Source organism: Plectropomus leopardus, chromosome 24 (assembly GCF_026936395.1).
Source record: "Plectropomus leopardus strain MGB_pleo_1.0 chromosome 24, ASM2693639v1, whole genome shotgun sequence".
In the NCBI taxonomy this organism is placed as follows: domain Eukaryota; kingdom Metazoa; phylum Chordata; class Actinopteri; order Perciformes; family Serranidae; genus Plectropomus; species Plectropomus leopardus.
This window is the reverse complement of record NC_142199.1, coordinates 3,853,348-3,881,203: the sequence shown is the minus strand read 5'-3', so window position 1 is coordinate 3,881,203 and position 27,856 is coordinate 3,853,348. Positions and strand designations below refer to the sequence as shown.

The window sequence follows — 27,856 nt, the reverse complement described above, 5'->3', positions numbered from 1 at the left end:
TGATGAGATTCAGATCAGCTTTCCACACTTTTTACTTTTTAGGTTGACTTTTTATTTACTAAAATCTCTATGAACATTGTCCTCTGAATGTGTAGCCACATTACAGGTGAGAAAACGCGATAAAACTGAAATCTCAGTCACCTGAAAGAGTTACTGTGCACCATTAAAAACAGGCATAATGAGCAGGAAGTGTTACAGCGAGTGCTTTTAGTGCATTTTTCATGATTTTTCAAGTTGTTGTTTTTTTTTGTAGGTACAAAGGTAGAAAAATGCCGTCCACTTGGACTGAGGACTCAAAGTTGTAGTTTTTGAAAGACATAACAAAAACAGATTTAAAGCCCTGAAACATGAGCTTAGTATGATGCACTCTCATGATTCATCATCTGTAGTAAGCATTCAAAAAAAGTGTGGTTTGTATGAGGTCTAAGTTATGTGAAATGCTGTAGAATCAAGCGTAAAAAGATGCTCTTAAATCTGTGTGACAGGTACAAGAAGCGTTTTCACAAGTTTGACAAAGAGAGCAAAGGATTCATCACCACCGTCGACGTCCAGCAGGTTTTGGAAGTGAGTCCCCGTTCATCCCTCCTTCTCTCCTTTCCTTCCTCCTTCCCGTCTGCCCTTCATCTTTACACACTTGTCTTCATTAAGTTTTATCGACCCCGCGTCTTGTTTTTTCCTCTCTGCAGAGCATCAATGTCCAAATTGATGAAAATGCGCTTCATGAAATCCTTAATGAGGTGGACCTCAACAAGAACGGACAAGTGGAAATTGATGAGTTCATGCAGGTACGTAACACTCAGACATTTTAGGAGAGACAATACAACTAATAACCGATTATTTCTCAGACTTGTTGCAGGAGATATTTTACTTTTTACTGCAACCCTAGTAAATAAAATAAAGGTAAAAATGATCTGAGTGCACATAATCACTGTGGTGTGATGAGCCGTTAATGCCTCACACTTCTGTCAGCAACAGCAGCACAATGAGGACTGAGGACATGAAGGCTGGATAATAGAAACCCAGGGGAGCGCACTCCTCTGCACACTTTGTTTTTTTCTACTTTACTGTTTTTTTTCAATATGTGTGTGGCCATATTCCTTTCTTGAAATGCTTTGGAAAGTTTGACACATTTTATCCTTAAATTCATATCAGCGCATCAAATTTTAAGCAGTTAAAATATACATTTGTAGATTTAGATATGTATTTTTATATATTATATATTTATTTAAAATCCCAGGAGATCATGGCACTGAAATGACATTTCTTTTGTCTGTCATATGGGTTTCATCACCCAGATAAATACAACATGATCCACCTCATACCTGCTATAATGTCACTAAAGCCGCAACACAAATTACCCTATCGTTAAAAAAAGACCATTGTCCACCTGAGATGTGCCACATCCGCTCCTTGCAAACAGAAGGTGTGAAGTCTGACTACATGGAGCTAATTAGAACGGAGAATCTCTGTCAGCGACTTGTGTAATGAGGCCTGAATTGCGTCCGGGCCTTTCGTGTCCGTCCGCCGCTAAATAAATTACTTTATCACTTGACAACGAAGTCCAGGAAAGAGTCATTAAAGCGGGAGCTTGATGACAGTCGAGGATTTAGTCTTCATTAGTGTGCCGGCTTATCTGCTGGCCGCGGAGACGAGCTGATAAATCAGCTGAGAAGATCCCTTTTTTTAATGTTGTTCACTCTGTGACAATGAGACATGGTGGAGTTAAGTATTTAATCATGCATGTCATGTTTATCATGATCCTGAATGTCTGTTTCTGCTTGTGTGTGTGTGCCCGACCTGCATGTGGCTGAATTTAGGGACAACAAACAGGTAGTGTACACACCGGCACTGATGGGAAGACTGTAACAATTGTGTGCCCTGCAAGGCTGACATAAAGCTACATATTAACAAAAAAGTTACTTCAAAGTCCTCTGGTGGATAAAGGGAAAGAAACACAATAAAAAGTGTCCAAGACGTGTTAAAGCTACACTAGGAAACTTCGGATAAGCGTCTGTGATATTATGTATTTTTCTTATCGTCAACAAATTCCATTAAAGACCAATAATGAATTTGTCTTGGTGTTCCTTGTTGGTTTTTGTTTTAATGGGATTTCTTGACAATAAGAAAAATCTAAAATAATACCTTCCTCATCCATTTAAAAGCTGCAAAATAAAAATGCTGAAATTCTAAAATGTGGCATCTTAGGCTACGTTCAAAATGCACGCAAACTGGATTTGTTTTTCAAATTTAAGACACCCCAGTCACCGGGAGACGATGTTGGCATTGTACGTTTCTGGAGAGTAGGAATGCGTTACTTTTGCACATTTCGCACGTATCCTAAGTGATGAAATATATGTGCGACTTTGGATGGTGCCAAGCTTCCACAATTCATGACCTACAGTTTGCATTGGTTGCATTTTAGCGAGTTATTGCCGTGTTTTCAGCGTGTTTAAAGCTACCAAATGTGGGTGATATTTAGCAAATTGTTGCTGTTTTTCCAGCAATGAATGTGGCATGAAAAGCGTTATTTTTTCTCAAGATATCGCTGTGTTTCCTGCTAGGATAGTGGCAGAATAAAATGTGAGTTTTTTTGTTTTTTTTTAATAAGACATTGTGTTTTATTCCAGGATAGTGGCATGAAAATCTCTATTTTTTTCTAGAGACATTTCTGTGTTTCCAGCGGGTATTGTGCCCTCCAAAATTTAAAGCCAAAACATTAACTTGTCCTAGCCAGATGCTTTTTTTCACCCTCTAAATAATCACTCTGTCAAGTTGTTATTTATTGATTAAGTTTTTTCGGCTTCTGTGCGCGGACTTTTGTCCTTTTAGTGCTCTGCTAGTAGCAGCACGCAGCGTTTTACACAGAATCTGAGTGTCGGTAGTTGACGACAGGGTATCCCCTTCCTAAATTTGGACGTTTTTTCAGGTTGGTAAAAGCAGCACAGGTGGAACTCGACATGAGTTCTCATATTCTTCAGCAGCAGTTTAAGGAGTTTGAGCCGCTGAACGGATAATTGATCTGTCGATCCAGTCAGAGCTAACCTGATTGATGAATGAGAGGAGCGGCATCTGCAGAGACGCAAGTGAAAGCCAACTTTAAGGCCCAGCATAATAAACGGTCAAGTTTCACTTTCACTGATGTTCTGCTGCTCCATCTGTGCCCAGAGTACACTCTGTGAATCTATGAATAACTAAATGATATATATGCTCCTAATGAACGCTTCAGCTCCAAAAATAGAAAATAGCGTCAGATAATGTAATCGTGGTGGGCCACCAATCTGTGGGAAACACTGGCATAGATTCTGCTCGGCACTTTCGTCGTTCTGGATTTGACGTTATTGTTTTGTCACAGTCAAACATACTTTGAAATTTTAGCAGCTAGAGCGTCCTGACTGAGACTTCCAACCTCCCATGTGAGAAAAAACTTTTCATGTGTAGGATTTTGCTGTCCAGACTTTCTGAAGTCAGACTTGAACGTAGCCTAAGACGTGCCTCAGACATGTCTTTTTTTTAATCTGCCATTTTTAAAGATTATCTTTAAAAGGAAGGAAGTAATGCAGCTGTTTTTTTGCAGCCCCAGTTGCTCCCAAAACAGCTTTATTTCCTACCTAGTGCAGCTTTAACAAATAAAGAAGAGCGGTGGTGTTGGGTGTCCGGGGTATGTGTAGGTGATCGGCAGCGGGGTCACCGTCCTCGTCGTACCAATTACTATTAAAGCAGCTCTGCTTGACAAGTTCACCTTTCCCGCTGTTCTCTGCAGCTGATGAGCGCGGTGAAGAAGGGTCAAGTGTCGGACAGCCGTCTGGCCATACTGATGAAAACGGCGGAGGAAACTCTGAATAAGAGAGGGCCGGTGACGGTGGACCGGAGCGGGGGTGGAGTCTGAGCCCGAGGGTGCCAAGAAAAAAAATTAAGCTACAGGTCCTTTTTTTAAAAAAGGTGGTGATGACAAAAGGGTTCTCATGCAAATGGCGCTATTTGAATGACAATAATGCAATCAAGCACACGGCGGGATGAATTTGGCCAAATCAAGCATCACTCCCGAGTGTGTTTTGAGTGAAATAGTATCTAATGATCGAGGCTTGTTTTTCATGAAGAGTAGATCTGTCTGTTTTCTCAACATCTGGTGCCTCTGATATTACACAGCACATCTGTTTTATACTGTCTTCTAAACTTTGATATTTTAATCATTTACGTTATCTTTGTACTTCTCCAACACTCCTTTTTAAACTTCATTTTTTAACATTATCGACACTGATTGTTGGTTGAACAAACCGCAATTCAATGCAGCTTTTTCATGTGGCAACTGAGCATTTGTGCTTTATTTTAAGGGTTCATTATTAATAATCCTGGAAATAATTGTAACCTGTTATAAAGTACAGGAAAAATACAGGCAGTGATTATATGTTTACAGGCATTATCATAAATTAAAAAAAATAAAGTTTCAATAAATAAGTGACAGATAAATAAATATTTACTTGACTTAATTGACCCTATTTTACCTGTGATCAGTAACAAATAAGCAATTATTTCTAGGAAACTGTGGACCCCTAAAATAAAGGCATACTGAGCATTTTCATGTATTTTCTCAGATTTGATAATGTTACAAGCACTCGTCAGAAAATATTTAATATTTAATGAAGCACTCTGAGATTTTTCTGAAGTACTTCTAGTCCTGCTGATCTGAGATAAGTGTGAGAGGAAACTTACATCTTCTTGCCTAATGTGTTTTTTTCTCCATTTGTTGCACAAACTGCAAACTGCAACACTGTGGAAGCCCATTTCTGCCAGTGCGATGGAAAAAATACGTTTTTTTTCTTGATATAATAACATTGTATCTCAAAGAAATTATACAATTTCGATTAAAAAAAAAAATCTTAATATGACAGAGTATCTCAAAAGAATGACTTCGTATCCTAACGTAATGAGACCTTATTTCAAAATATTAATTAGCTATAAAATAACATAATATCCCAAATTTAGTTCAAACAATACTATCTCAAAATAATTAGACTTAGAGAAATTTCCCCCAAAATACTGAGTGTATAAAAAAGACTTATCTCAAAATAATGATTTTGTATCTCAAAATATTAAATTTAAAAAAAATAAGAAGAAGAAGAATGAGCTAAGATGACTTAGTATCTCCAAATAATAAACTAGTTTCTCAAAATAATGGCTTATTTATCTCATACTAATGATAAAAAAAATATTTCCTTTAATAAGGAAAATGCTAATAATGACTACCTCAATATTTTAAGATACTAAGACACGCTGAGCTGGCTCAGTATCTCATAATGACAAGAAAGTCTAAAAAAAAACAGGATTCAATATTTAAAAATTAATTTGGTGTCTTAAATTAATGATCATTTTGAGATACTAAATCATTACTTTTAGAAAGTATCTCATTATTTCAAGAAAGTTTGTCGTTATAAGGACTCACAGGATCGTTTCTGTTTTGGCAGCATTGGGCTTCCATAACTTCCAACACTGACGTTTACACTGAAAGGTTAAAAAACAAAAACGAAGAAGCTGCTTTTTAATCTGTTCGTCACCTCAATATTTTTCATTATTCATTCCTTTTTTTCTTCTCATGTCTCTGCAGCCATTTATAACCAAAACAAACATTTACAGAGATTTAAATATGTTGCATGAGAACATCAGGATTTCAAAGACACTTATTTTATTTGCATGCTAGATGTTAAACTCTGTTTCTCTAATAATGTAAAGCAAAATCTTTATTTTTTAAAATTTTGAGGCTATTTCATTTCTTGTGCTTGTGAGCAGAGAGAAGGTTTATATATATAAATAATCCTGCATGCTTTTAGCTGATGCTTTTATTGTTTATGTGACTCAAAATAGGATAGTTTTAATAGAGTGCAGACATCACGCCGGAGTAGGTTTTACCTTTTTGTGATTTTTGAGGAGAGGAAGAGGCAGCACACTGTGTGAATGTATGATACGTGCCTTGCTGTGCCTGAGATACGACTCTCTTTTTCACAATGCCACACTTCATGTTAAACAAATACAGAAAATCATGTTCAAGAATGTAAAGATATTTAAATACAAGTTGTTATATAAACAGTAGTATTTAAAGTGTTTGGGTTTTTTCTTATAATGGAGGTCTTGTTGGAAGGGGCGCCATGTTGGAGAGGTTAACAAAAAATTTTTTTAAAAAAAAGCATTTTATATTTGGCTGTTTGTTTACTTATTTTATGATCACATGATTCCTGATTTAAATCCAAATTATTTTACTTTAGAGTATATTAAATAGATAAAGTTATTGCACAGTTGCTTTCGATTTCGATTTTGATATTTAACATAACAAGAGCCTGAAAACGTATTTAAGTGCACTAAGTTTTTTTTTTTTGTCTGAGCTTTTCTCACAGGTTTGAAGTTGGGAGGAGGTGATGTCAGGTACTTCTCAGCTCCAGTCAGGATTGAAGAAGCAGGTTAGTTGAGTTTTTGAGTTTAAACTCTCATCAAGTAACACTTGATGTTTTTGGCTGAACTTATATAAGTAAGCATTACTGATTATTAAGATTTGAATTGGAGCTTTAAAGAGTCATTTTGGTATTTTTCAACCCTATTTTTCATGTTTTTGTGTCTAAGTGACTAATTGAGATGACAGTTTTTGCAGCTGCGAAAAACACTAATGTTAGCACTTGGTGCATTTGTGCGCCGTCAGTGTATGCTGCTAAATTTGATTGTTTTTGCCACTGACAGGTTCAGATTATTATCCAGAATTTCTTGCAACATTACGAAAAGATCCCCAAAGAGACGGACCTTTTTGTGGGAGAGTATGATCAGTTTTATTTAAGCAGAAAGCAGTCATTTTAACGTGTATAGAGCCAGCATATTTTCAATCTAACTGGATTAATTAAGGTTTTAAAGTTTTTTAGAGTTTTAAAATCCGAAATATTGTGCAGTGTTTTGGCATCTGAGAAGCCTACAAACTCTTAGACCAAATGCTTAAACTAGACTTTCAGGATTGCATTTCATTTTGGTCTGAACACCTGCAAACTGATGTCACAAAAAGTGGGGAAAAAAACAACAAAAAAGTAAAAGATTTAGTGTTCACTCCTCTGAAACAGCATTCAGACCATTATATGACACTAAATCTATTCACAGAGTCCAAAAACTGAAATGATTTTACTGTTAGGAGTTTCCACATCTTTTTTTAAATGGCAAAAAAAAAAAAATTTAAAAAGTAGCTCATTTTTTGTCCTCCAACATGGCAGTAAATCCATCTGAACTCTTCCTCATGACAACCTCTCGCTGAAGGTTTTAATATTGTTGCATGCTTCCTTATTGCCTTTATATTCTGATTTATATTCTGCACTAATTCTTATGCAGTAAACAGAGTCATTCCATAATGTTCCTCCCATGTACCATCACTGTAACTGTTACCGACGTGTGTGTGTGTCAGTGTCAGTGTGGTCACATGGGAGGTTCGGCTACAATATCTCCTCACTGAGGACCCTTCAAACTGCCAACAAACCGCCCGTCAAGAATAGCTCATGGGCAGCACGACTTAAATCCACATCCCGATGTTTGATTGTCTGGTGTGGATGAAATTACAGCTTTATCCAGGCTCAAAGAGAATCATATTCCATAAACTGTAAGAATACTGTGAGCCAGTCTTCAGGTAAAAAAGCAATTATCTAATTAAATGTATCTGGTTGCTTGCAAAGCTTTGTTGGGGTTTTTGTGTTTTTGTGTGAGCATTGTTTATGGCTGGCGTCATAACAGCGGACAGAGGAGATGTGACAGCCTGTGAACGGGACCGAAAACACGACTTTTACTGTAGGAGATTTCTATGTGTTCACATTTCTTATTTTTCTTAAAATCACTGAAAAAAGAAATCGGGACAGCACCTATTTCACCTGGAATTAAGAAAGAGATTTCTCCCAAATACCTTAATTTTACCCTTTAAAAAATTTGAATTCCTTCAGTGTTCATTGTACAGGAGGTTTTTTTAAAGAAATATTTTTAAACAATACATAGCATGTTAAAATGCTGGCTTTTTTGTCTTTAAATGTTTTTGGCGATTTTTTAAAAATGAGATTTTTTTCTTTCCTTTTCCTTTCTTCTTTTATTTTATTCGGTGACTTTTAAAGAAAAAATGAAATTGGCAATTATTTTTTCTTAAAAAACCAACTTGATTTGGAAGTAAAAACTGTTGCAGATGTCTCTTTCTCTGTAAAACAAACAGACCAGGTGATTTAAAGCTGTTTGAACACTGAATCAAGCAGTTTCACATTATAAATCTGTGTTTTTCTAATGCTGTTTGGCACAGCAGGGGCTGGATAACTTCTCTGATAACTTCAGATCCAGACATCTGGTGACTAAAATCATATTTGGGTGAAACACATAGTTGAAAGCAACGAGATCTAAAAAGTGTATCATAAAAATTTGGCATAAAAAGAAAATTAATGACGGCTTCTGGCAGACAATACAAAGGGGAAAAGATGCAGGCCGTAGTTGGAAATGTTTGGCATAATATAAACACACAACTCAATAAATAACATCAGTGCGTAGCTGTTTTTAAACATTTTAATATCATATCTTTAAATTTAAATCAATCTGAATCTTCCCACTGCCTCACTGCTGACCTCTGTTGTTCAGAGTGCAGAACAGCAGCTGCTGTACATTTAAATTCGTGCAGCACCAGTTTATTATCTGTGCATAAAGATGCAGGTGGAGTTCAGAAAGATTTAGTGTTACCTGTCGGGTCCAGTTTCACCTGGTAAAAATATCCACACTCGGTCGGTTCTCACAAGGATAGAAGTACACACACTCACACACTGAACTCCATCCAGTCTGCTTTCGACAAACTGGGTGAAAAACAGCCTTTTCTCCCGAAAGGTCATGGTGAGATTTGAATGACAGCTTTAAGTCCTCCGCTCATATTACAATCTGCAGCGGAGGAGACATCCGCGGTGCGCTGCCTTCCAGGGAAAGGCCGTGAGTGCAGGGAAGCAATTAATTGTAATGAATAATGGGACAAATCTAGTTGGCATATGACCGCTAATGCTGTTTTTTTTTTGGTCTCTGGGGGATTTGGGATGGTGATGGCATCCACGCTGAGGTGTCTGCCTGCACACTAATTGAAAAGTGTGAGGATGATGGTACTGTCTTCCTCCATTTCTTCTTTTTTTTTTTTCAAAAGGAATTTCCCCGAATTACATCAATTGCATCTAATTGTTTGGCTGCAAATGATCTGTATGCTCAGGAGAAATTTGTCCCTGTAATTATTTTTTCTCTACATGAAGCTGTTTCAGAGTGAAGAAATGCAGATTTTTTTACTCAAATTTAAATTTTTTTGCTCTAAAAAATATCAAATTTGAGGTAACGATATGAGGTACTAATCCACAGTCAGTGTTTTACCTACAGTAGATGTCAGTCGGCACGCCCCCAGTTTGGAGAAATAATTTAATCTGTGTATAATGAGTTTGGTTTGGACCAAGGGTTCATTTTAGCCTCATGAGCTCGAGTGTCTGTGTCAGTAATTAGAAACTCTGTAAGTGGAAATGATCAGCCTGTTCTCCTGGTTTCAACAAACAAGTTGTCGAAAAAATAATGATGTTTTGATGAGTTTTAATTAGAAGTGTGAGTAAGAGCAGTGGGACCAGACGCCCCAAAACAGCTTGGCAAACCCTCACATCCTCAGCTAATAATTATGGTAAATAAGATGATAATTAACTGAGAAATTAATCACATCGACCTGTTGCAAGCAAGAGGATGTTCAAATATTGATATGGGAGAGGGCGGGTAATTTAATATATTATTATTCTGTCTAATTTGTGAAAGTCACTGAATAAGGAGGCTGTTTTTGAAGCACTAAAATGACTTCTCTAAGTGTGAAATGTATTCTCCGGGGCAGTTTGTCAGACTTTGAGAGGGGAAGGAGTATCAAAATGCCCAGTGAACCCTGAAAAATCTCCACTTTATGGGTTGAGTAATGGTTCACACCTTTGCGAAGCTCCTCTGGTGGAACAAAAAGCCATTTTGCGAGGTGTCCTGACATTTAGCGGGGTCATTCACAGGCTTTGTGCCTGTCAGAGTGCAGACAGGAAGCTCTTTCAGCTGCGTTTCAATGGACGTCTGCCAATCAGCGCAAACAAGAAGAGACGCCAACATCCTTAAATCCAAGAGGAAGTGAAATATTAACATCCAAATAGCAAAGATTCTTTTTTTTCCGGAAAAGACGAGCCTCTTTGTCTCAAAATGTGTCCAAGTGGCTCCGCACAAACACTGTACAGCTCTTTTTATTTAAACATGTATGTTACATATATTTTTATTGTTAATGTATCTATTTTATGATTCTTGATTTTTTTTTAGCACTTATGATGATTGTTATGCACCAAAATATAAAAATATTTGCATGCCAAAACCTGATTTTGATTTCAACTATATGTTGTTATTCAGTTTGATTCAATTCAATTCAGACCTCTTAATTCGTCCTCAAAGGGTAATTAAAAGCCATTAAATTAGCACATATTATTAATAAAAACTGCCACGACATTTCTAGGATTTTAGAATGTCTTCAGAATTTTAGGACATTTTTTGGACATTTTGAGGATTTTAGGACATTTGTCATATGCCAGGACATTTCTAGGATTTTAGACATTTTTCGGATTTGGGACGTTCCTTTGGTTTTAAAACATTTCTCAGATTTAGGACGTTTCTAGAATTTTAGGACTATTTTACATTTGATGTTTTCAATATTTTAGGATGTTTGTCTGACATTTCAGACATATATATATATATATATATATATATATATATATATATATATATATATTTAAATTTAGCACTGTTTTTCCATTGTATTTCCTTGATGCTTTTTTTCTTTTTTTTACCCTAATTTTTGGGCCATCTTTTGATTCTTTTCTTTTCATTCTGAATTGCCTGGCTTTATCATTTTTTAAAGTTATCATCTGGCACCCATAGTTTTCTGAAATGTAGACTTGTAGATTTCAGATCCTCCACTGGCACTTTTTAGAAAAACAAGCTCTGTTTTGGTGCTGTTTTATGCACACTGAAATTATACAAATAAATGTATACGAAAACTAAATGAATATATACAAAAAGTAAAAAAAACACTTCTAAATGTGTATTACCTCATTTTTATTGTGAATCAGAAAAAAGGTATAGTTCCACATATGCGCCTAAAGAATAACTCATATTACTCATCATTATCTCTAATCACTGAAAGCAGTCCGGTCTGCTTCTGCCTCTCTTGTCTGAGTTTTTTATATGGGTTTTTGGTTGGATGCCTGAAGTGAGATCTGTGATTGACACAAGCTGAGGGGACTTTTATTTTTTTCGTGTAGTTTGTTTAGAGCCTAACATTAACGTTTAACTTCAGGTGAAAATTGCTTTTACTGCACTGTTTAATCTCCTGAGCGATGTTTCAGGACCACGGACAGTGCCTGTGTGTTACACTGCAGCCTTCAGCGAATAAAAACCAGAGCTGTCCGCGCTCCGAGGCTGATTTAGAATAGAATAGAATAGAATAGAAATGATTTATTAATCCCGTGGGGGAAATTATTTCGTTACAGCAGCAAATAAGAGAGGAGCAACTGAAAAAACTATTTGTTAAAAAGGCAAAATAATGCAAATATATATGCAAAGGAAAGCACTTAACATAGAATAGAATAAAATAAATGACAATAACAATAAAGATATGTACAGTATGTATAGAGAACAAACAAACAAAAAAGAGCAACAAAAGAAAAAATATACAATTTCCAAATTGTTCTACGTCTTTTCTGACATACTATACTACAAGTTTTTATGACATACTGACTTTTTTTTTTAACAAATTATACTATGACATTTTTTGATTGGTGCCTATGCTGAGCCTTACAGCCTGCTTCAAGATCCAGATGGCATCTTTTATAAAACGGTGCAGCGGACGGGAAAGCAGGAGGCAGCAGCTCCACTTGAGGCAGCTAAACAGGCGAGTTTTAACCTCAGAACACAAACTTTCTTCCTACACATTTTTAAAGGTGAAAAGCTTTTATCTTGGGTCAATCTGACTTTGCAAGCTTTCTCTCTTCAGGCATGCGACAGCAGAAGCCATCCCGGCATATAAAACGGTCATGCGGACTCAGCAGACGGTAACAGAAGAGTAAAGAAAGTGCGTGCGCCCCTCCAGCCTCTGGTGAAAGCACACAGGCCTGATGGAAAGACCTCATCCACTCCAGCTGCCGAGGAGACGGTATGTGAGAAGGCTGCTGCCTCACTCTGAGCCAAAAACACGCACGTCACACTGTCGTTTTCTCCCATTTATTGGCCAATGCCATCAAAGCCATACAAACATATAAACAGGCACATACATACACATACACATACACATATACAAAAACTAACAAGTAAAAATGGTTTGTCTGCATGAAATACTCATGTGCAAACAGTAAACGTGGTAGTGCACATACAGCAGTTACTGCAGTTTACAGTTATTATGGCCCCATGCTGCAAAAGCTATGGCGGGAGGAATAATGTATCGGTGAGATTGTCCATCCAATTCTCATGAACGCAGGTACCTGAAGAATGACTTGAGGAATTTTCTTCAAATGTGGCACAAACATCCACTTTGGCAAATCTGGCACAAAGGTCCTCAGAGATGAACAGATTAGTTTTTTGTATTCAAAGGTCAAAGCCAAGAAAGAATTTTATTTAATTTTTTCAAATTTTGCACAAACGTCCACCTGAAGTCAACGATGAATTGATTAGATTTTGTTGTCCAAAGGTGTCCATCTCATTCTAGTGAATCAAATATCTCAAGAAAAACTTTTCTTTTTTTTTCAAATATAGCACAAACGTCCACTTTGACTCAAGGATGAGCTGATTAGATTTTGGTGGTCAGAGGTGACTGTGACCTTACGTCTGTCTCACTCTTGTGAACATGATATCTTAAGGACGCTTTGAGGGATTTTCCTTAAATTTGGCACAAATGTCTGCTTGGATGAAAGAAGGAACTGATAAGAATTTGATGTTCAAAGGTCACTGCAGCCTCTGCAACGTCTCATTTGCATTGATGCAATATCTCAAGAAGGCCTTGAAGGTTTTTCTTTTTTTTAAAATGATGAAGTGTTGACATTTTAATTCCAAAATTCAGATTTCTCTATGACAACCTAATGTTCTGCAAAAACATAATTCACAACATAACTCAGGGACAGAAGGACCTGGACACTGACAGAGGGACATTGTCTGGACACTTTGGTGATTGTATAGGTCTTCTGTGCTGCCGGGCGGAGGGATGTGTGTGAAGCACCCATGTTTTCACAGAAATGCATGAAAAGTAAAAGTGCAACTTGAATGGTTCGCGGAGGCATACAACTGCAAGGCGGTTATCCGAGTTTGTAAATAAAATGCAAAGTGGCCATAAAAAAGTCAGTCTTATCAAGATGTTTTATTTATAATTTGACCCTTGTGTTTTTGGTTTTTATCTCAACTCATAAGATTAGTTTGTCCTTTGGGGCAGCTCGTCCTCTCTGAAAAAGTCCGTCATGATCCCCCAGACCCCTGTGACGAGTGTCTAAGAAGGGGGTTTCCTGCCCCCTCTCTGGGATCCTGGTTCTCGGGTACCCAGCCACGAGGTGGTGGTAGCTGAGGAGGCCGCACTGGTTCCCCCGTTTCTCCTGTAGGGTCAGAGTCTTCATCTCCGGCTACCTGATCCGAAATACGCCTCCTGGATGCAGGAACTGGCGCCCTCCTGCCTCTGAGGCTCGAACCTCCAAGACTTCCAGGTCCCCCTTCGTTCAGAACATCCACCCCAGGAGGTAGAGAGTGTGGGCGGGCGGAGGCTGCTGGCTGCTCCTCGATGGTGTTCAGCCTTCTCATAGGAACCAGAGAACGGCTTGAGGAGCGCGGCGTCACATTAGAGGACTGGACACGAGCTGACGGATTGTCCACGTCACCACTTCCACCTAAAATAACACCAATAATTAAACATTATTGCATTTTTTAACTAGTTTACTCAAAGATCTGGCAAAAACCTCACCATGACTTCGTCTTCGGAGGGCGAAAGCGGTCTCCAGATCCCCTCCAGGCTGGAGAGAGAAGTACTTCTGAGACCTGGAGATGTTTTGCGCAGGCTGGAAGAAGAGGACGAGAGAAGGTCAGGCGTGTGGGAGGAAAATATGATGTTTATTTACAGAAATCTCAAACAGAAACCCACCAGCTCACGGAAACTTGACGCACGAAGGCTGCGTCTGATGCTGGCGTGGCGGCGGATCAGAATCTCCCTCGTTTTGCTGTCGTCGGGCAGATTGTATTTGTTGGTGTAAGCCATCGTCTAGAAGACAATAACATATATTTGCATCAATATTACTTATTCCTCCGTGCCATAGAGCTTCATTGTTATCTTTAAAAAACAATGAGACACACCGTCGAAGTGGCTGTCTGTATATTTTAATTCAATTCAACATAAACATAAAGTCTAAAGTCTAAAACAAGTGTGGAAACTACTGATTTCTCTTTGTTCTGATGCAGAATAACTCAGCAAACAGACTACAGAAAATGAACATATCAAGATCATACTGCATTACACAAAAAAAACACTAAAAAGTACACAAATAACTTCTAGTCATTTGGAAATTTAAGTGGTCAAATGGTAGTAAATTAAAAGTAAAGTTTAAGTTTAATTAAAGAAAATAAAACAGACCTCGTCCCCTCTCAGGAAAGGTTTCTCTGCACGTGTATTTACCTTCTGTCTGATCTTGTACATGTTCTTCGACAGGATGTCGTGCATTTTGCTCACGTCAGCAGCCAGGAACTTCTTCTTGGGTCGAGACGCCTCCTTCCTCTCGTCGCTAAAAGGAGGAGGTAAGAGCAATGAGCAGTGAATGTTGCTGAAATGTAAATGTTAATATTGACATTAAGATGGAGGCCAATTATGACAAGATAAAGGTTTCCATCTGATGAGAAAAACAGCATCATCAGCTGGAGCCAAATTAGATTTAGTTTCATTTATCTGATGCACTCATGCTGACAGTCAGCCGCAGATACAGTTTCAGAGAGATGAGTACATCATTAATAAGCTGCAATATACAATAATGAGTCCAACTTTTGTGTTGCACGGTTGTAAAGCTCTTAACTTTTTGTTTTTATTTTTAAAAATTGACTTTATGCAGGAAAAAAACACCTTTATTTTCCACTTTTCACAGTGTCACTTGGTCTTTTATAATATTAAAAGAAGTGTTGCTGAACTTACTAGAGAGAAACGACAGATGGCGCCGCGCTGATGTCTCCCATCGGTGTTTCCAGTAACCCGATGGCGTGCTGCAGCTCCAGTTTCTTGTACAGAGCCACGATGCTGGACTCAGCCCTGTTGTCTCGGACCAGGATGCGTCTCAAAATACGATCGTTGAACTTCTTAAACCTGACAGAAAGACATATGAACAAAGACCGGTTTACTGATCGAAATGAATAAGTACGTTTGTCTAAATCTGCACGAAATTTCCCAAATTATTACAGAAATGTGACTTGTTAAAGAACAGATAGATCTTACTTGTCTTTCCAGTAATAGTGGCTCCATTGTCCACACAAGTCCTCAACACCGCTAACAACGTGCTCCATCATCTGGATAAAACATGACGAACAATTTATGTCATTCAAACATAGAAAGAAGCCAAATGCATCCACTTTAGAAAGGGATGCATTGGAGAAAAAAACTTTAAAAATATATATACATATATACATATATATATTTGTCCTGTTTTCTGAAAATTATTATCTCAGAGTTTTAAGAAAAGTTTTAATGACAGACATTTATATATATTTGCCAAGTTTTTCTGAATTGACCAGATTATTATCTCAGATTTGCAAGAAAAAGATTTATGAAAAAATAATCTCTTATTTTTATGAATGAACAATATTGTTATCTTAGAATTATGATTTTTTAATTGTTTTTCTAAATGAGCAAGATTATTATCTCAATTCTGAAAAAAATCCCAGGTTTTCTTATTTACAGGATTAATATCTCATAATATTCTGCTCATTTATCTGAATTAACAAGATTATAATCTCAATTTGTAAAAATAAGAATTAACACACAAAAACTTTGCATTCTCTTAAACCAAAGGAATGCATCATTTAACTTAACTAAAATAACATAAATCAAAATTAAAATGAAATAAATAAATAAAAATATAGATTATGATGAGAAAGGACAGAGAGATACTTGCCCGGGTGTGAATCTCCTCATTGATGGTGTTAATGTCTTTGTTGGTTTTCCTGATGTTCATATATTCTACGATTGGACGGATGCTGATGCCCTAATTAAAGTTCAGTGAAAAATAAAAAACAAATTACACCAGTTATTGGTGTTTATTGTGGCGCTAGGTGTGTGTAATCAATGATTCAGGCAATGTAATCAAATCACAATCAAATGCTGAGTTATTGTGGAAAAAAGCAGAGTAAATGTAAACTACACGACTAAAGACTAAACGAGGACGGTTAGCTATGTTTCAGATGACATTATAAAGCAGCTGAAGGCCTCACCTGTAAGAAAACGGTGAATATGATGACGGCAATTGACGCGGTGACAAACAGATTCTTCCTGTTGATGGTATCCGGTAAGGTAAAGGCCAGGGCGAAGCAGATTGCCCCTCGCAGGCCCCCGTAGGAGAGGCCAAACTGGTCTTTGTAATTGAACTGGATGGTACGGAACGGGTTAATGATCTGGGTCAGCACCAGGATGCCTGCAAGGAGATTAGAACCAGTCTGATTAATTAAAGACGAACTCTGGAGAAATTACCCCAAAATAGCAAGAAAAAAGTCAAATAAGCAAAAAAAAAAGGGAAAGCAAAAAAGAAAAAAAAGTTCCTCAAAATTATAATAATGATCTAATAATAGTTAGTATTATTTTTATTTTTTATAAACACATTTTTGTTTTAGAAATGTTTCCTTAGGTTGTTATGTTTTTTCTCTAAATTACCAATTTTGTTTTTGCAGTTTGCAAGGTATTTCTTGTGTTTTTTTAAAAGAAATTAAGCCAATTAGCTCAAAGTTTTAAATACTTTCGAAAGACATCTGAATGCATCACAAGAACAGAGACGTCAATCCAGGTTTCAAAGGGTTAAGGGATTAGTTCTAAATTATATATATAAATTATATAAATGATCAATTGGGGGGTTTAGTGTTCCTTTAAATTATTATCACCAATCACTCTCCAGACGAAGGCGAACAGCAGCGTAAACATGATGTAGCCCCAGTTCCACTCGTGCTCCGTCGTTATGGTAATGACACCCAAGAAGAAGAAGATGAGCGTTTCGGAGACGGTGGCCAGCATCTTGACAACGTGTCGGATGGTTGTGCAGGATCTCTGCGAAACGTTTTCCTCCACGTAGGATTTCATGGTGATGGCGCATGTTATAATTCTGCATATGAGGGGAGAAAACGCAAAATATTTCAAAATGCAGAGAATTTAAAGTGGAAAAAAATAACATAAACTAGTAAAGAAATGTTTTCCAATAATCTCCACATTTAGCATTTATTATCAGTAAATTAACATTAAATAATTTGTTATAACAATCCATTTTTTTGAGTTTTATAATGTTGTCATTTTTTATTTGTTTATACAAATTAATGTATAATTTACACCAATTATATATGCTAAAAATTGAGTAAAATTAGTGTTATATTTAGTATATTTTAGACTTTTTGGTCTAATTAAATTTTTAAAAAAGTATCTCCAAATATGGTAATTTTTATTTTTTAACACTAAACTATTAAGATTAAAATGATGATTAAAAAACACTTGGTAGATCTGAAAAATACGTTGTAAAAAAAGATGAAATTAAAGTGTTTTATTTGCTGTTGAGCTTTAAAGATTTGTGGCTTTAACAGGACAAAAAAATATTAATAATTGAATATTCCACTTGAATATTTTTGCATCTGCATTTTGCATTTCTGCATGGAAACTTCTTTCCCTTTTTTTCCAGTGCACATTTTGCCCTATTTACAGATTGCTAGGAATTTTGAGCCGAAACGTTTTCACTTTGTTACTCCCTCATGAAAGTCAATCACATCACTGTCACATGACGCCACACGAGTCACTTTGAACTTGTACCACACCTGCAGAATAACGTAAAATTAGGTGGAGGAACAAGTTTGTTTAGTCGCACAAAAATCACACACACGCAGCTGAAGAATGTGGAGCGTAAAGATTAATATCTCAGTGTGAAGTTTCGGCCACATTATGTGCTATTTTGGGATTATTGTTTTTTAAATGTAGGTTTAAACTCTTATCATGGCTGCAGCTTCTGTAAACCTTTTATCAGATAGCTCTAGTTACAGTTACTCGGATAAAACAAGATTATTACAGTCTCTGATTGAAACCTCTTGCACAGTCTTCCTCTTGTGTATTTCACGTATAAGACGTTATTATTTTCACACCATGGTATTGATAGGTTTATTTTACCCTTTGAAATCTGGTTCATCATAATTTTGTACTTATATCTCCATATGTTAAGTGTCTATGAGGACTCAGAAAAGTGCTATTTAAATCTGATAATCTATTATTTTTGTTGTTGTTGTTATTATTATTACGTTATCACTTTTTGTGTTGCATTGAGATGTCATTCACATTTATTTTAAATTTTATTTTTAATCAGTAAATTGATTTCTTTCATGGGAAAAAGGCAATAAACAACTTGGCGAGAAATGTTCTGTAAATTGCGAGAAATAGAAGATTGAGAAAATAATCTTATAAAATAAGCTGGGGAAAAATGTAATGAATTTTATATTTTTGATAATTATAATAATGTATTAAAAATTATTTGAACTACTTTCCCCCCACATAATCTTGTTTTTTATGATTATTATTATTTTAATAATTTCAGGGGATTTTTTTGTATTTTTTCAAACTATTTTTTTAAATTTTATTTTGTTTGTTATTTTTTGTTGTTGTTAATTTTGGGGTCATTGCTTCTTAAATTGCTTTTTGCCTTCCTCCCATTTTTTAAATCGAAATCTACCCAATTTGCTCAGATTTCATGGTTCTGAATACTTCTTTGACCACTGCTTGTTGTGTGCAGGTTATTAAGTGTTTTGTCGACATTTTTGTTCGGCCTTAACTTACGCCAACACGCTGGAGATGGCGAAACACTCGGCCACCAGGTACGCCAGGTAGCTGTACATGAAGACAAAGAGAGGCTCTATCTGACGGACGTTGTGGGTGAAGCGTGTGGTAAAAGCAGCCGCAATCCCAAACAAGACCCCAAAAAGGATGCCTCCGGCCGCCACCACAAAGAACCTCGCCACTCCCAAAAACACATCAGTGGACTCCACCACGGGCATGTCGGCCAGGAAGGAAAACATGGTGTATAGCGCCTGGAGGGAGGGAGAGACAGATTAAGAAGAGTGAGGTTAGATGAAGAGTTAATAACATGGAAACTGCGGTTCACACACAAACGTGGTCAAGCAGGTCGAACCACTCAAACACTCCCAGGAATCTGCTCCCGTCAAACTGCTGCTTCAAGCTGTTTGAGGTCAGACCAAAAGTCGTGTGCTGACATGATTTCTATCACTGACATGTTCAATGTTTACGACTTTTCTTTCAGAGTCAAAAAATCAGCGCCAAGAAGTGTTGAGCAAAGCTGACTGGCGCCAAAGAAAAAGGCGGGCTTTATTCAGGGTCGACGTTTCCATTCAACAATGTGGAACTGGCCAAACGAGACCGAGAGACACACGTCCACGCTGTGTCCTCCCCGCAGGCAAGTCAGACACTTTCACAAACATACTCGACCCCATGGACAAAAGAGATCTTAAAACACATATGACAAAGATATTTCTAAAAATGATGTTAAAAGCTGCATAACATAATTTTATGAGGAATCAATTGTGTTCGTTGTTATGGTAATTAAGTATATAACACATTAAAATTCCAATAAAATAATGGTAAAATATTTGTTGGACACATTTATTTATTTTTTATTTTTTACTAGTAATCAAATGTGTGTTTATAATTATGGTGACAGTACATAACACTTTAAATTTCCTTTAAAATAATGCAAAAAAAAAATTGCAATAACATAATTTTATGAGAAATTTACTGAGCTTAGAATTATGGTAATTAAGTATATCATACTTTAAAATAATGTGAAAAAATAGTTGCAAAAACGCAATTTTATGGGAAATCAGCTGTGTTTATAATTATGGTAATTAAGTATATAACACACTAAAATTCCTTTTAAATAATAATATTTTTTTGGAACAATTTCACTAACAACTTAAAAACATGTTCATAATTATGGTAACAGTACATAGAAATTAAAAAATAAAATAGAATAATTATAAAAACAAAACATGTAATTTATGAGGAATCCACTGTGATTATAATTATAGTAATTAAAAATATAACACATTAAAATTCTTTTTAAATAATGTGGAAAAATTTGTTGGACTAATTTAATTTTTATGAGTAATCAACTTAAAAATGTGTGTTCATAATTATGGTAAATAAAAAAAACATAAAATTTGTTTCAAATAAAGTTTGAAAGGAATTTTCCAAGTTTTGTGGTATTTCAAAATGACTTGAGTTATTAATTAAACCCCCTTAATGTGAGAATAAATATATTAAATTATATTATACTTTAGTTGTTTAATTTTGTTGTTACAATTCTTATTATTTTTTAATGTATTTTATCATATTATATAATATTAAATTATTTACGTTGTATTTATTATCAATTTTTTTATTATTATTTTTAATTTGTATAAGCTTGTTTTCTTTTTTCCAAATATTTCCCTTTTTCTCCTTGTTAAAACTTGAAATCAGGAATTACTGTGTTTGACAATAATAATAATGCCGGTATGTTATTTGAAGAAAAAAAAGAAAATATGTTTGTGAACATGTTATATTAAAATCAAACTTCAAGGGAAAATGTAAAACATTTACCCGTTTCTTAGTATTACAATATCCGCAAGTGGATTTTTCGGCTCATATCACAAGACTTCATGCATATCACCCGGCTCGTTCGTATTCTCGTACACTTCCTGTACTCACCACAGTGACGGCATCGTTAAAGAGCCCCTCTCCAAAAATGACGATATACAGCTGCTCATTGACTCCGATGTCCTCGAACACATTTAGAGCAGCGACAGGATCCACGGCCGAGATGATGGTGGCAAAAAGCAAGTTCTCCTGCAGCGAAGAAGAGTAGAAAACAAACTGTGAATTTTTATTTTTATTTTTATGTGTACTTTGGTTATATGAGGCATTTATGGAATATCAGTGTTGTATTCTACAAATATATTTTAATAAGAACGCCCCAATATTACTACTACTAATAGTAATAATAATTTCACTTATCTATTTTTCAAAATTTAAATAAAACAAGTAAAGTCACTTATAAAGCCATAGTCTCATGATGACACTATGCAAAGTATTTTTTTGTTTTTAAAGTCTCATGAGAAAAAACAAAGTGAACATTGAAGTTTTTATAGAGGAAGTCTAAACCTTGACGCGTGCAGTGTTTGTGCCACTCTGTATCTACTGACGATGGGAGTAAAGAAGATATCGGCCCTGATTCCCTCCAAAAGTGTCATCACTCATAGATTTGAACTCCTGCTGCTTTAACTTTAACTTTTGCAGATCCAAATCGAAAAATACAAGCAAAATATCTCACATAAATATCATAAAAAAACTGCATCAAAAACACGCACATCACCTTTGACCTTCCCAGTGCTTCCTGCGGCTTGAACTGACCTGCAGGTTAACATCCTGAATCTCAAACGCCTCAATCTGGCAGATGGCGAAGAGGGAGAGCCCGATGCCGACGCTGTTCCACAGGGTTCCCACCACGGCGTACCACAGCACCGTGCCGATGTTTTCGAAGAACGGCCTCGTGGGCATGAAGTAGCCGTTGTCGAGGACGATGGGCGGGAGCATGTAGAGGAAGAAGACATTGGAGTTGAGAACGGCGGGGGGCTCCTCTTTGACTGAGTGCATGATGGCGCCCACAATGAGGCCGATGGCGATGAGGAGGCAGGACTCTGGGATCCAGATGGTGATTTTATTGTAAATGTGGAAACCTGAAGACAAAAAAAGACAGTGAGAAGACGGACTGTTTATAATATAATATAATATAATATAATATAATATGATATAATATAAGAAAATATAAAAATAATAATAATAATAATATAAAATAATGAAATATAATAATAATAATAATAATAATAATAATAATAATAATATAATATGATATAATATAATATAATATAATATAATATAATATAATATAATATAATATGATATAATATAATATAATAGTTTTCAAAAGAATTCAAACCATGATACAATCACGCACATTGACCCATTTAAGGGTAATGTTTATTACATTATTGGACAATAATTAAAGATGCATTATTGTGTTAATCACTTGAATTTCAAAGCTCTTAAAGGTGGATTTGTTAAATATATTTTGTTATTAATTTTGATCTGCAAAGTACAAACATAAATGTAGTTGACTAATATACACAGTAATCCTCTTCAAATGTAGTACAGTTTGAGTACGTCCGTGTCTCAAAAATGGCAAACCCTGATACAAACCCTTTCCTTTATGCATTTGATTTATACAAACGTACCAATTTTGGCGAAAGAGGCCAGCAGCACCCAGAGAGTGAACTCAAACGGGACCTGGATCCGAGGGTAGTCCATGGTGAACACAGGGAGGTTGGCCCTCTCCTCATCGGGGTACGCCTGGGGGTCCTCGAGCTCATGGTGGAAAGGTTTGACTCCAGGGAAGGTGGTCTGCTGTGACGGTTTCGGCTCCTGGAGTTCACATTTCCCTCCAAAGCTGCAGAGGAAGAGGAGCAGAAGCGTGCAGAGGACTGCTCTCTCAGTCCCGGCTACGAACAAAACAGGAGTTCCCATTTCCAGCAGACAGCACAGATCTCAGCGTGTCTTATATGAGTCCCAAGACATGAAAAAAAAGCTCTGTTGTGCAGTTTGTAGCCTGAAATAACAGCTGTCATCGAGGCCTTTTCTCCCGTCAATGCACACAGAAATTACATATCAGTTTCAGCTGAACAAAATAAGTCATGTTGAAGAACGTCCTCCTAAAAACAGTTTCAACAGGATCCTGTTTAACTCAATTCTGGTTTTGATTGTTGCAAAACCTGCTTGTCACATCACCTGTGTGTTTGGCCTGCCTACTGGGTGGAGCACAGTGTGTTTGCTGTATGTGTTAAATGACATGAAAACAGCTAAACTATATTGTGACTATCTAACAAATTCAACTTTTTTAAATTTAGACTGAACCAGTATGTGAATGAGCAATAACAAGCGTGGACACAGCAGCTTTGTGCACAGCTTCAAACCCTGAGTTAACACCTGTAATACCACAGAAATACCACGAGATGGCGAAAGAAGTCAACTTTACTTTTACAGCATACAACTTTCACGTTCTGATCAATATCACTGTCATCATTGCTATAATTAGCCTCCAGTATTTATAGATTAATTTAAGAGTCATGTACCCAAGATACTGCATTACATACTGTGACAAGGTGAAACAGCAGGGAACACAAACAACCTATTTTGTTTTCATAGTAGTGTAGTATTTCTATTTTAGCTCTCCTGAGGAAGCAGCAGTAGCAGTAGTTGTAGTAGTATTAGTTGTATTTGTAGTAATTGTTGGAGAAAGAGGGCCATATCTGTTGTAGAACAATAGCACAACAAGTCAACCTTAATCAATGTATGAGCGCCTCCATTTATGAAAACAAATATTGTTTTGACTGATAATGCAAATGAATGAATGGCAAAATAATAAATAAATAAACATAGTGAAAGTCAGCGATAAATATAGTACATATGTATAATAAAAAATGTTAGAAGAATTTGATTCCAATCTTATCAAATCTATGCTTACATACTATATAACTACAGATACTCATACTATATATACTAATTATAAAACAAAATATTTAACATATCTTGAAACAACTTTAAGTAAGTAAAAGTATGCAGTAATTTTGCTGAAAAAATGGCATTATACATATAGTATTTTTTTGTCGTACATATAATTTATAGAATTTGAAATATAATTTTTAGATTGTTTTTCTTTTCATGTTTGATCCTGATTCAGGCTGATCTAATTTGAACAACATAATTGGCTGCTAAGTGACATTGCTGCTATTTTTGTGATCTAATTTCTCACTTTGTAATGCAGCATAATGCAAATATTTTTATTTTTTCGATTTTTAAAATGTATGCATGTCATGTTTTTAGATTTTAAAATATTTTACATAGGCTACTAGTGTTAAACACTTTGCACAATACACTTTAAAGAATATTTTTTACATGTTTCACATTGAAGAGTAATGCATACATTTTATACATTTTCAATACTTTACATCACAGCATAAAACAATTTATATAATTTTTTATATTTTACATCTTCACATCATACACATATATTTAAACATTTTACATAGGCTCCTCATCTTCTGTTATTAGTGTTATTATTATTATTATTATTGGTAGTAGTAGTTGTAGTAGTGGTATATTTTTATTATCATAATTTTTCTTATTTTTATATTTTTACATACTTTACATTGTAGCATAAAACACATCGTCTCTATTTGTTTTTTTAATTTAACATAATAGAAGTATGTTCGAAAATTACATAAAAATAAAAATCAAATAAGTCAGTAAATACATTTTTAACAAGTAATATTTATCTATAATTAAATAAATATAAATTTAAAAAAATATTTTTTTTTAATTGTTTTGAAAAAATATCTACGTAGTGCGTAAGCCCTTACGTGATGACGCCACCAACGTGGCACGCAGAAGGCGTCGCTGCTGCAGCCTGAAGGAGACACACAGGAACAGAAACAGAAACAGTGCTGCAGTTTGTGGACACTGTCCTCACAACAGTTGTCTTTTTACCCAGCAAACGGATATTTTATAACAAAAGGCAACCGCACCGGTGAGTAACGGCTAATTACGGTTAATTTTAATTCAAAACACGTCGCATAATGACTGCTTTTTATCGGCTTAAGAGCTAACGGTTGCGGCTTTGTTGGTGTTTACTGGAAGTTGGTAAGCTAGTTTTGTTGTTACGTGTTGAACAAAAAAGACGGAGCTTACTTATATTATTTATATTTTTAGCCAAGTGAGTTAGAAACAGCAAAGAAATTGAGTACAGGGGACTAACAGCAGAGCAGGACAGGACGTAAAAGGACAAGAAAACGTATTAAATAGGACTAAGTGTGGATCAAAACTGCGTTTAAGTGTGATTAAATGTGGAAAATGTCCTCTGACAGGACATATTATGGTGTGTATGTGGTTCCTTGAGTGTGACAGGAAGGTGACAGCCTGAGAAACACTGCTGCCGCCAGTATTACGTAACTTAGGGAAGGGTGCTTTATGGCACTTTTTTTTGTGTATGTGTGTGTGTGTGTGTGTGTGTATGTAAACATACCGTATTTAGTGCCATGCCATGATTGGACATGCTTATTTAATGACAGTGGTTTCCAACTGGTCCAGCCACAGAGTCCAGATTTGTCCTTAGTCATTAGTTCAAGGTCCACACATATATGAGATATTAGCACAAATTCATTTTATTTGACAAAATGGAATTAACATGTGGGCAAAACACAATTAAATTTAAATAAAACATATTGAAAGAAAAAAAGTGCAATTAGTTAAAGTTTGGGGCATTTTTAGGTTTTGAGGACATTTAAGGCTTCGCCCGGACCTCTGTAGGAAAAAAAGTTTTGTTGATTTTTTTTCTTTAATTTTTTTTGTTTCTTTAAAATTTTGAGTTTTTTTTTTTTAAACTCTGATTTTTTCCCCTCAAAACTATTTTTTTGTAATTTAATTTAATTTAATTTAGTTTAATTTTATGTTTTTTTTCTGATTTAATTTGTCTCTAAAAATTTTGCAGTTTTTTTTTCATTTTAAGTTTTCAGTGATTTTTTTTCAATTTATGTTTTGGCAATTATACTTTTCTCCAAACATTTCTGCCATTTTTCCTTTAATTTTTTAAACTAATTTATTTATTTTATTTGTATTTTTATTTAAAAGAAAATGCCCTCCAAACCTGCAGGACAGCTAAAATGAAAATCACCAAAACTACATCATTTATCACAGTCAGTGTAAAAACAGGAAATAGCGTTAGATTTGCAAAATTCCAGTAGTCCTTGGAAAAATCATGTGGGACAAACACCTCATGCATTTTCCCAGAGTCGCTCAGGGAGGCTCAAGGAAAAATATTTTAGCTTTGGGGATGGTTAAAGAAAAAATAACCAAACAAACAAACGTCAGTCAGCCAGTTTTTCACAAACTTAAACACACTTTTGGACCATGACCCGTCAGTTGGGCACCACAGATTTATGATATGATGTTGCAGCATCATGCTGCCCACAAAGATGCATGTTGGTGATATCACAGTGTGATGTGCGCTGGATGCTGACTGTGGTTTGCACATGTGCTGAGTCTGTTTGCATGTTGTCCACATATTTCACTGCAGGCTGGAGTGGTTTTGAGTTACATTGCGTAGGAGTCAAGGTCAGCTGGACATCGATTTCCAAAAGCTGATGATGCTCATTTAGCGGAGGAGAGTGACCTGCTTGAAAATGAGGCCGTTGCTGTGAAAGTTTGATGCATTAAGTGTCTTCATGTGGGAGTTTCGTGAGGCTTTTTTGTGTCAGGGAACCAACAAACTAACAATATTTGAGATTTGATTGTAGCTGTGTGTTTGCAAATGGCAAAACAATAATAATGAAAGCCAGTTTTGGGAGCTTTCCAGCTTTCAGCTCACACTTTGACTGCCTTTGTTCAGAGAGTAGAGCTGCCTCAGGTGTCATCACATGACTTAAGCTTGATTTTTAGTCATATGTTAGGGGATTATACTCTACTTATAGTAGCTATGTTTATAGGCTTTACAAAGGTTGGACAGCTTTGGCACTGTTGCCTCAGGCTTATTTTGATGGCGCTGAGATCCCATGTTTTTGAGCTAAATCCAGCAATTCAAATGTTAAACTGCATCTGTGTTTTGCACCATCCATCTGCGCTTTTTCTGCATCTTTTTGTACTTTCTGTCATTCTGGAAAGCCCAACTATTTCAATTTCCTCTTGCATTTCCACATAAATTGTTGCTTGTGACTCTCTCTCTCCGTCTGCCAACCCAAACATCAGTCTTTCACCGGCAGCCTTAAACTAATCGCACAGAACGAAGTTAGCAACGTGTTTTTGTGCAGCTTGTTCAGCAAGCTTCCCTGGTGCAAATATGGCATGGGAATGTGTCCATTTTTTGCTTTGTCTAGCTATCCCGTCACGTAAAGATCAGACACAGAAGGATATTTTATTTTTAATAAGTCAGTCTTCCTTTTTTGGGTTGCTTTGCAGCGCAGGATGTTGCTGCCCAAGCTGCAGTAACATCTTTCTCTGCAGGAATTTTTAAATTGAATCAGACTTTCACCATCTGTTTTTGCAGTCGTGATCTACAAAGTATTGATCTCAGTTCATCTTTAAGCAAAACTGCCAAATGTAAGTTGGTTACTGCTATTTAATGTAATTATTAATTAATTTATTATTTTTTTCATGTAGGTTTGACTGTTTGGACACGTGCTGTTGTCACAATTTTGTGACATTTTATAAAAAAATAAAATAAACAACAGCTTGATAAAACATATTAATTCAAATAATTACAAAATAGTAACAGCTCTGCAGCGTTGGTAGCAAAATCAGTCAGGCTTTAATTGCAGGTGTGTATCAATGTAAATTATGCAGTTGTGGTGATTTGCATGAAAGCAACTAACAATCAGTTTCATTATCAGTTAATCTGCAGATTAGTTCAGAATATAGAGGACAACGCCCACAAACTAAAAC

General features: G+C 35.9%; 3 protein-coding genes across 19 annotated transcripts in view; 2 read left to right on the top strand and 1 right to left on the bottom strand.

Moving 5' to 3' along the window:
• LOC121962686 (glycerol-3-phosphate dehydrogenase, mitochondrial) overlaps nt 1-7,690 on the top strand; it is a 45,021-nt gene extending 37,331 nt beyond the window's left edge. For 5 of the 6 annotated variants that reach the window (XM_088074313.1, XM_088074314.1, XM_088074315.1 and 2 more), the window contains 3 exons: nt 486-564; nt 687-785; nt 3,761-6,084. In XM_088074313.1, the coding sequence (XP_087930439.1) occupies nt 486-564; nt 687-785; nt 3,761-3,886 (304 nt within the window). In that variant the 3' untranslated portion in view covers nt 3,887-6,084. Of the gene's footprint in view, nt 1-485; nt 565-686; nt 786-3,760 lie in introns of all 6 variants that reach the window. The other variant, XM_088074312.1, reaches the window with a different exon arrangement.
• LOC121962641 (inositol polyphosphate-4-phosphatase type I A-like) overlaps nt 6,309-27,856 on the top strand; it is a 77,486-nt gene continuing 55,938 nt past the window's right edge. For 11 of the 12 annotated variants that reach the window (XM_088074311.1, XM_088074309.1, XM_088074310.1 and 8 more), the window contains exons 1-5: nt 6,309-6,449; nt 11,875-11,965; nt 12,068-12,226; nt 14,750-14,835; nt 19,575-19,727. The gene's annotated coding sequence lies outside the window, so the exon portion shown is untranslated. Of the gene's footprint in view, nt 6,450-11,874; nt 11,966-12,067; nt 12,227-14,749; nt 14,836-19,574; nt 19,728-24,806; nt 24,951-27,856 lie in introns of those variants that run through there. The other variant, XM_088074300.1, reaches the window with a different exon arrangement.
• Nucleotides 13,074-23,316, bottom strand: LOC121962875 (sodium/hydrogen exchanger 2-like). Its single transcript, XM_042513196.2, has 13 exons — nt 22,603-23,316; nt 21,722-22,047; nt 21,020-21,157; nt 19,094-19,344; nt 17,173-17,390; nt 16,513-16,712; nt 16,197-16,286; nt 15,521-15,591; nt 15,224-15,391; nt 14,717-14,822; nt 14,189-14,305; nt 14,012-14,105; nt 13,074-13,937 (listed from the first exon to the last, which is right to left on the bottom strand). The coding sequence occupies exons 1-13, from the start codon at nt 22,889-22,891 to the stop codon at nt 13,516-13,518; spliced, it is 2,490 nt and encodes an 829-aa protein (XP_042369130.2). The 5' UTR covers nt 22,892-23,316; the 3' UTR covers nt 13,074-13,515.

Coding starts and splice junctions, on each gene's coding strand:
- LOC121962875 (XM_042513196.2), bottom strand. CDS start 22,891: ATGGGAACTCCTGTTTTGTTCGTAGCCGGGACTGAGAGAGCAGTCCTC. Junction 15,392..15,520: donor CACTATTACTGGAAAGACAA/GTAAGATCTATC, acceptor TCTTTCTGTCAG/GTTTAAGAAGTTCAACGATC. Junction 14,823..15,223: donor CCATCTGTCGTTTCTCTCTA/GTAAGTTCAGCA, acceptor TCCTCCTTTTAG/CGACGAGAGGAAGGAGGCGT.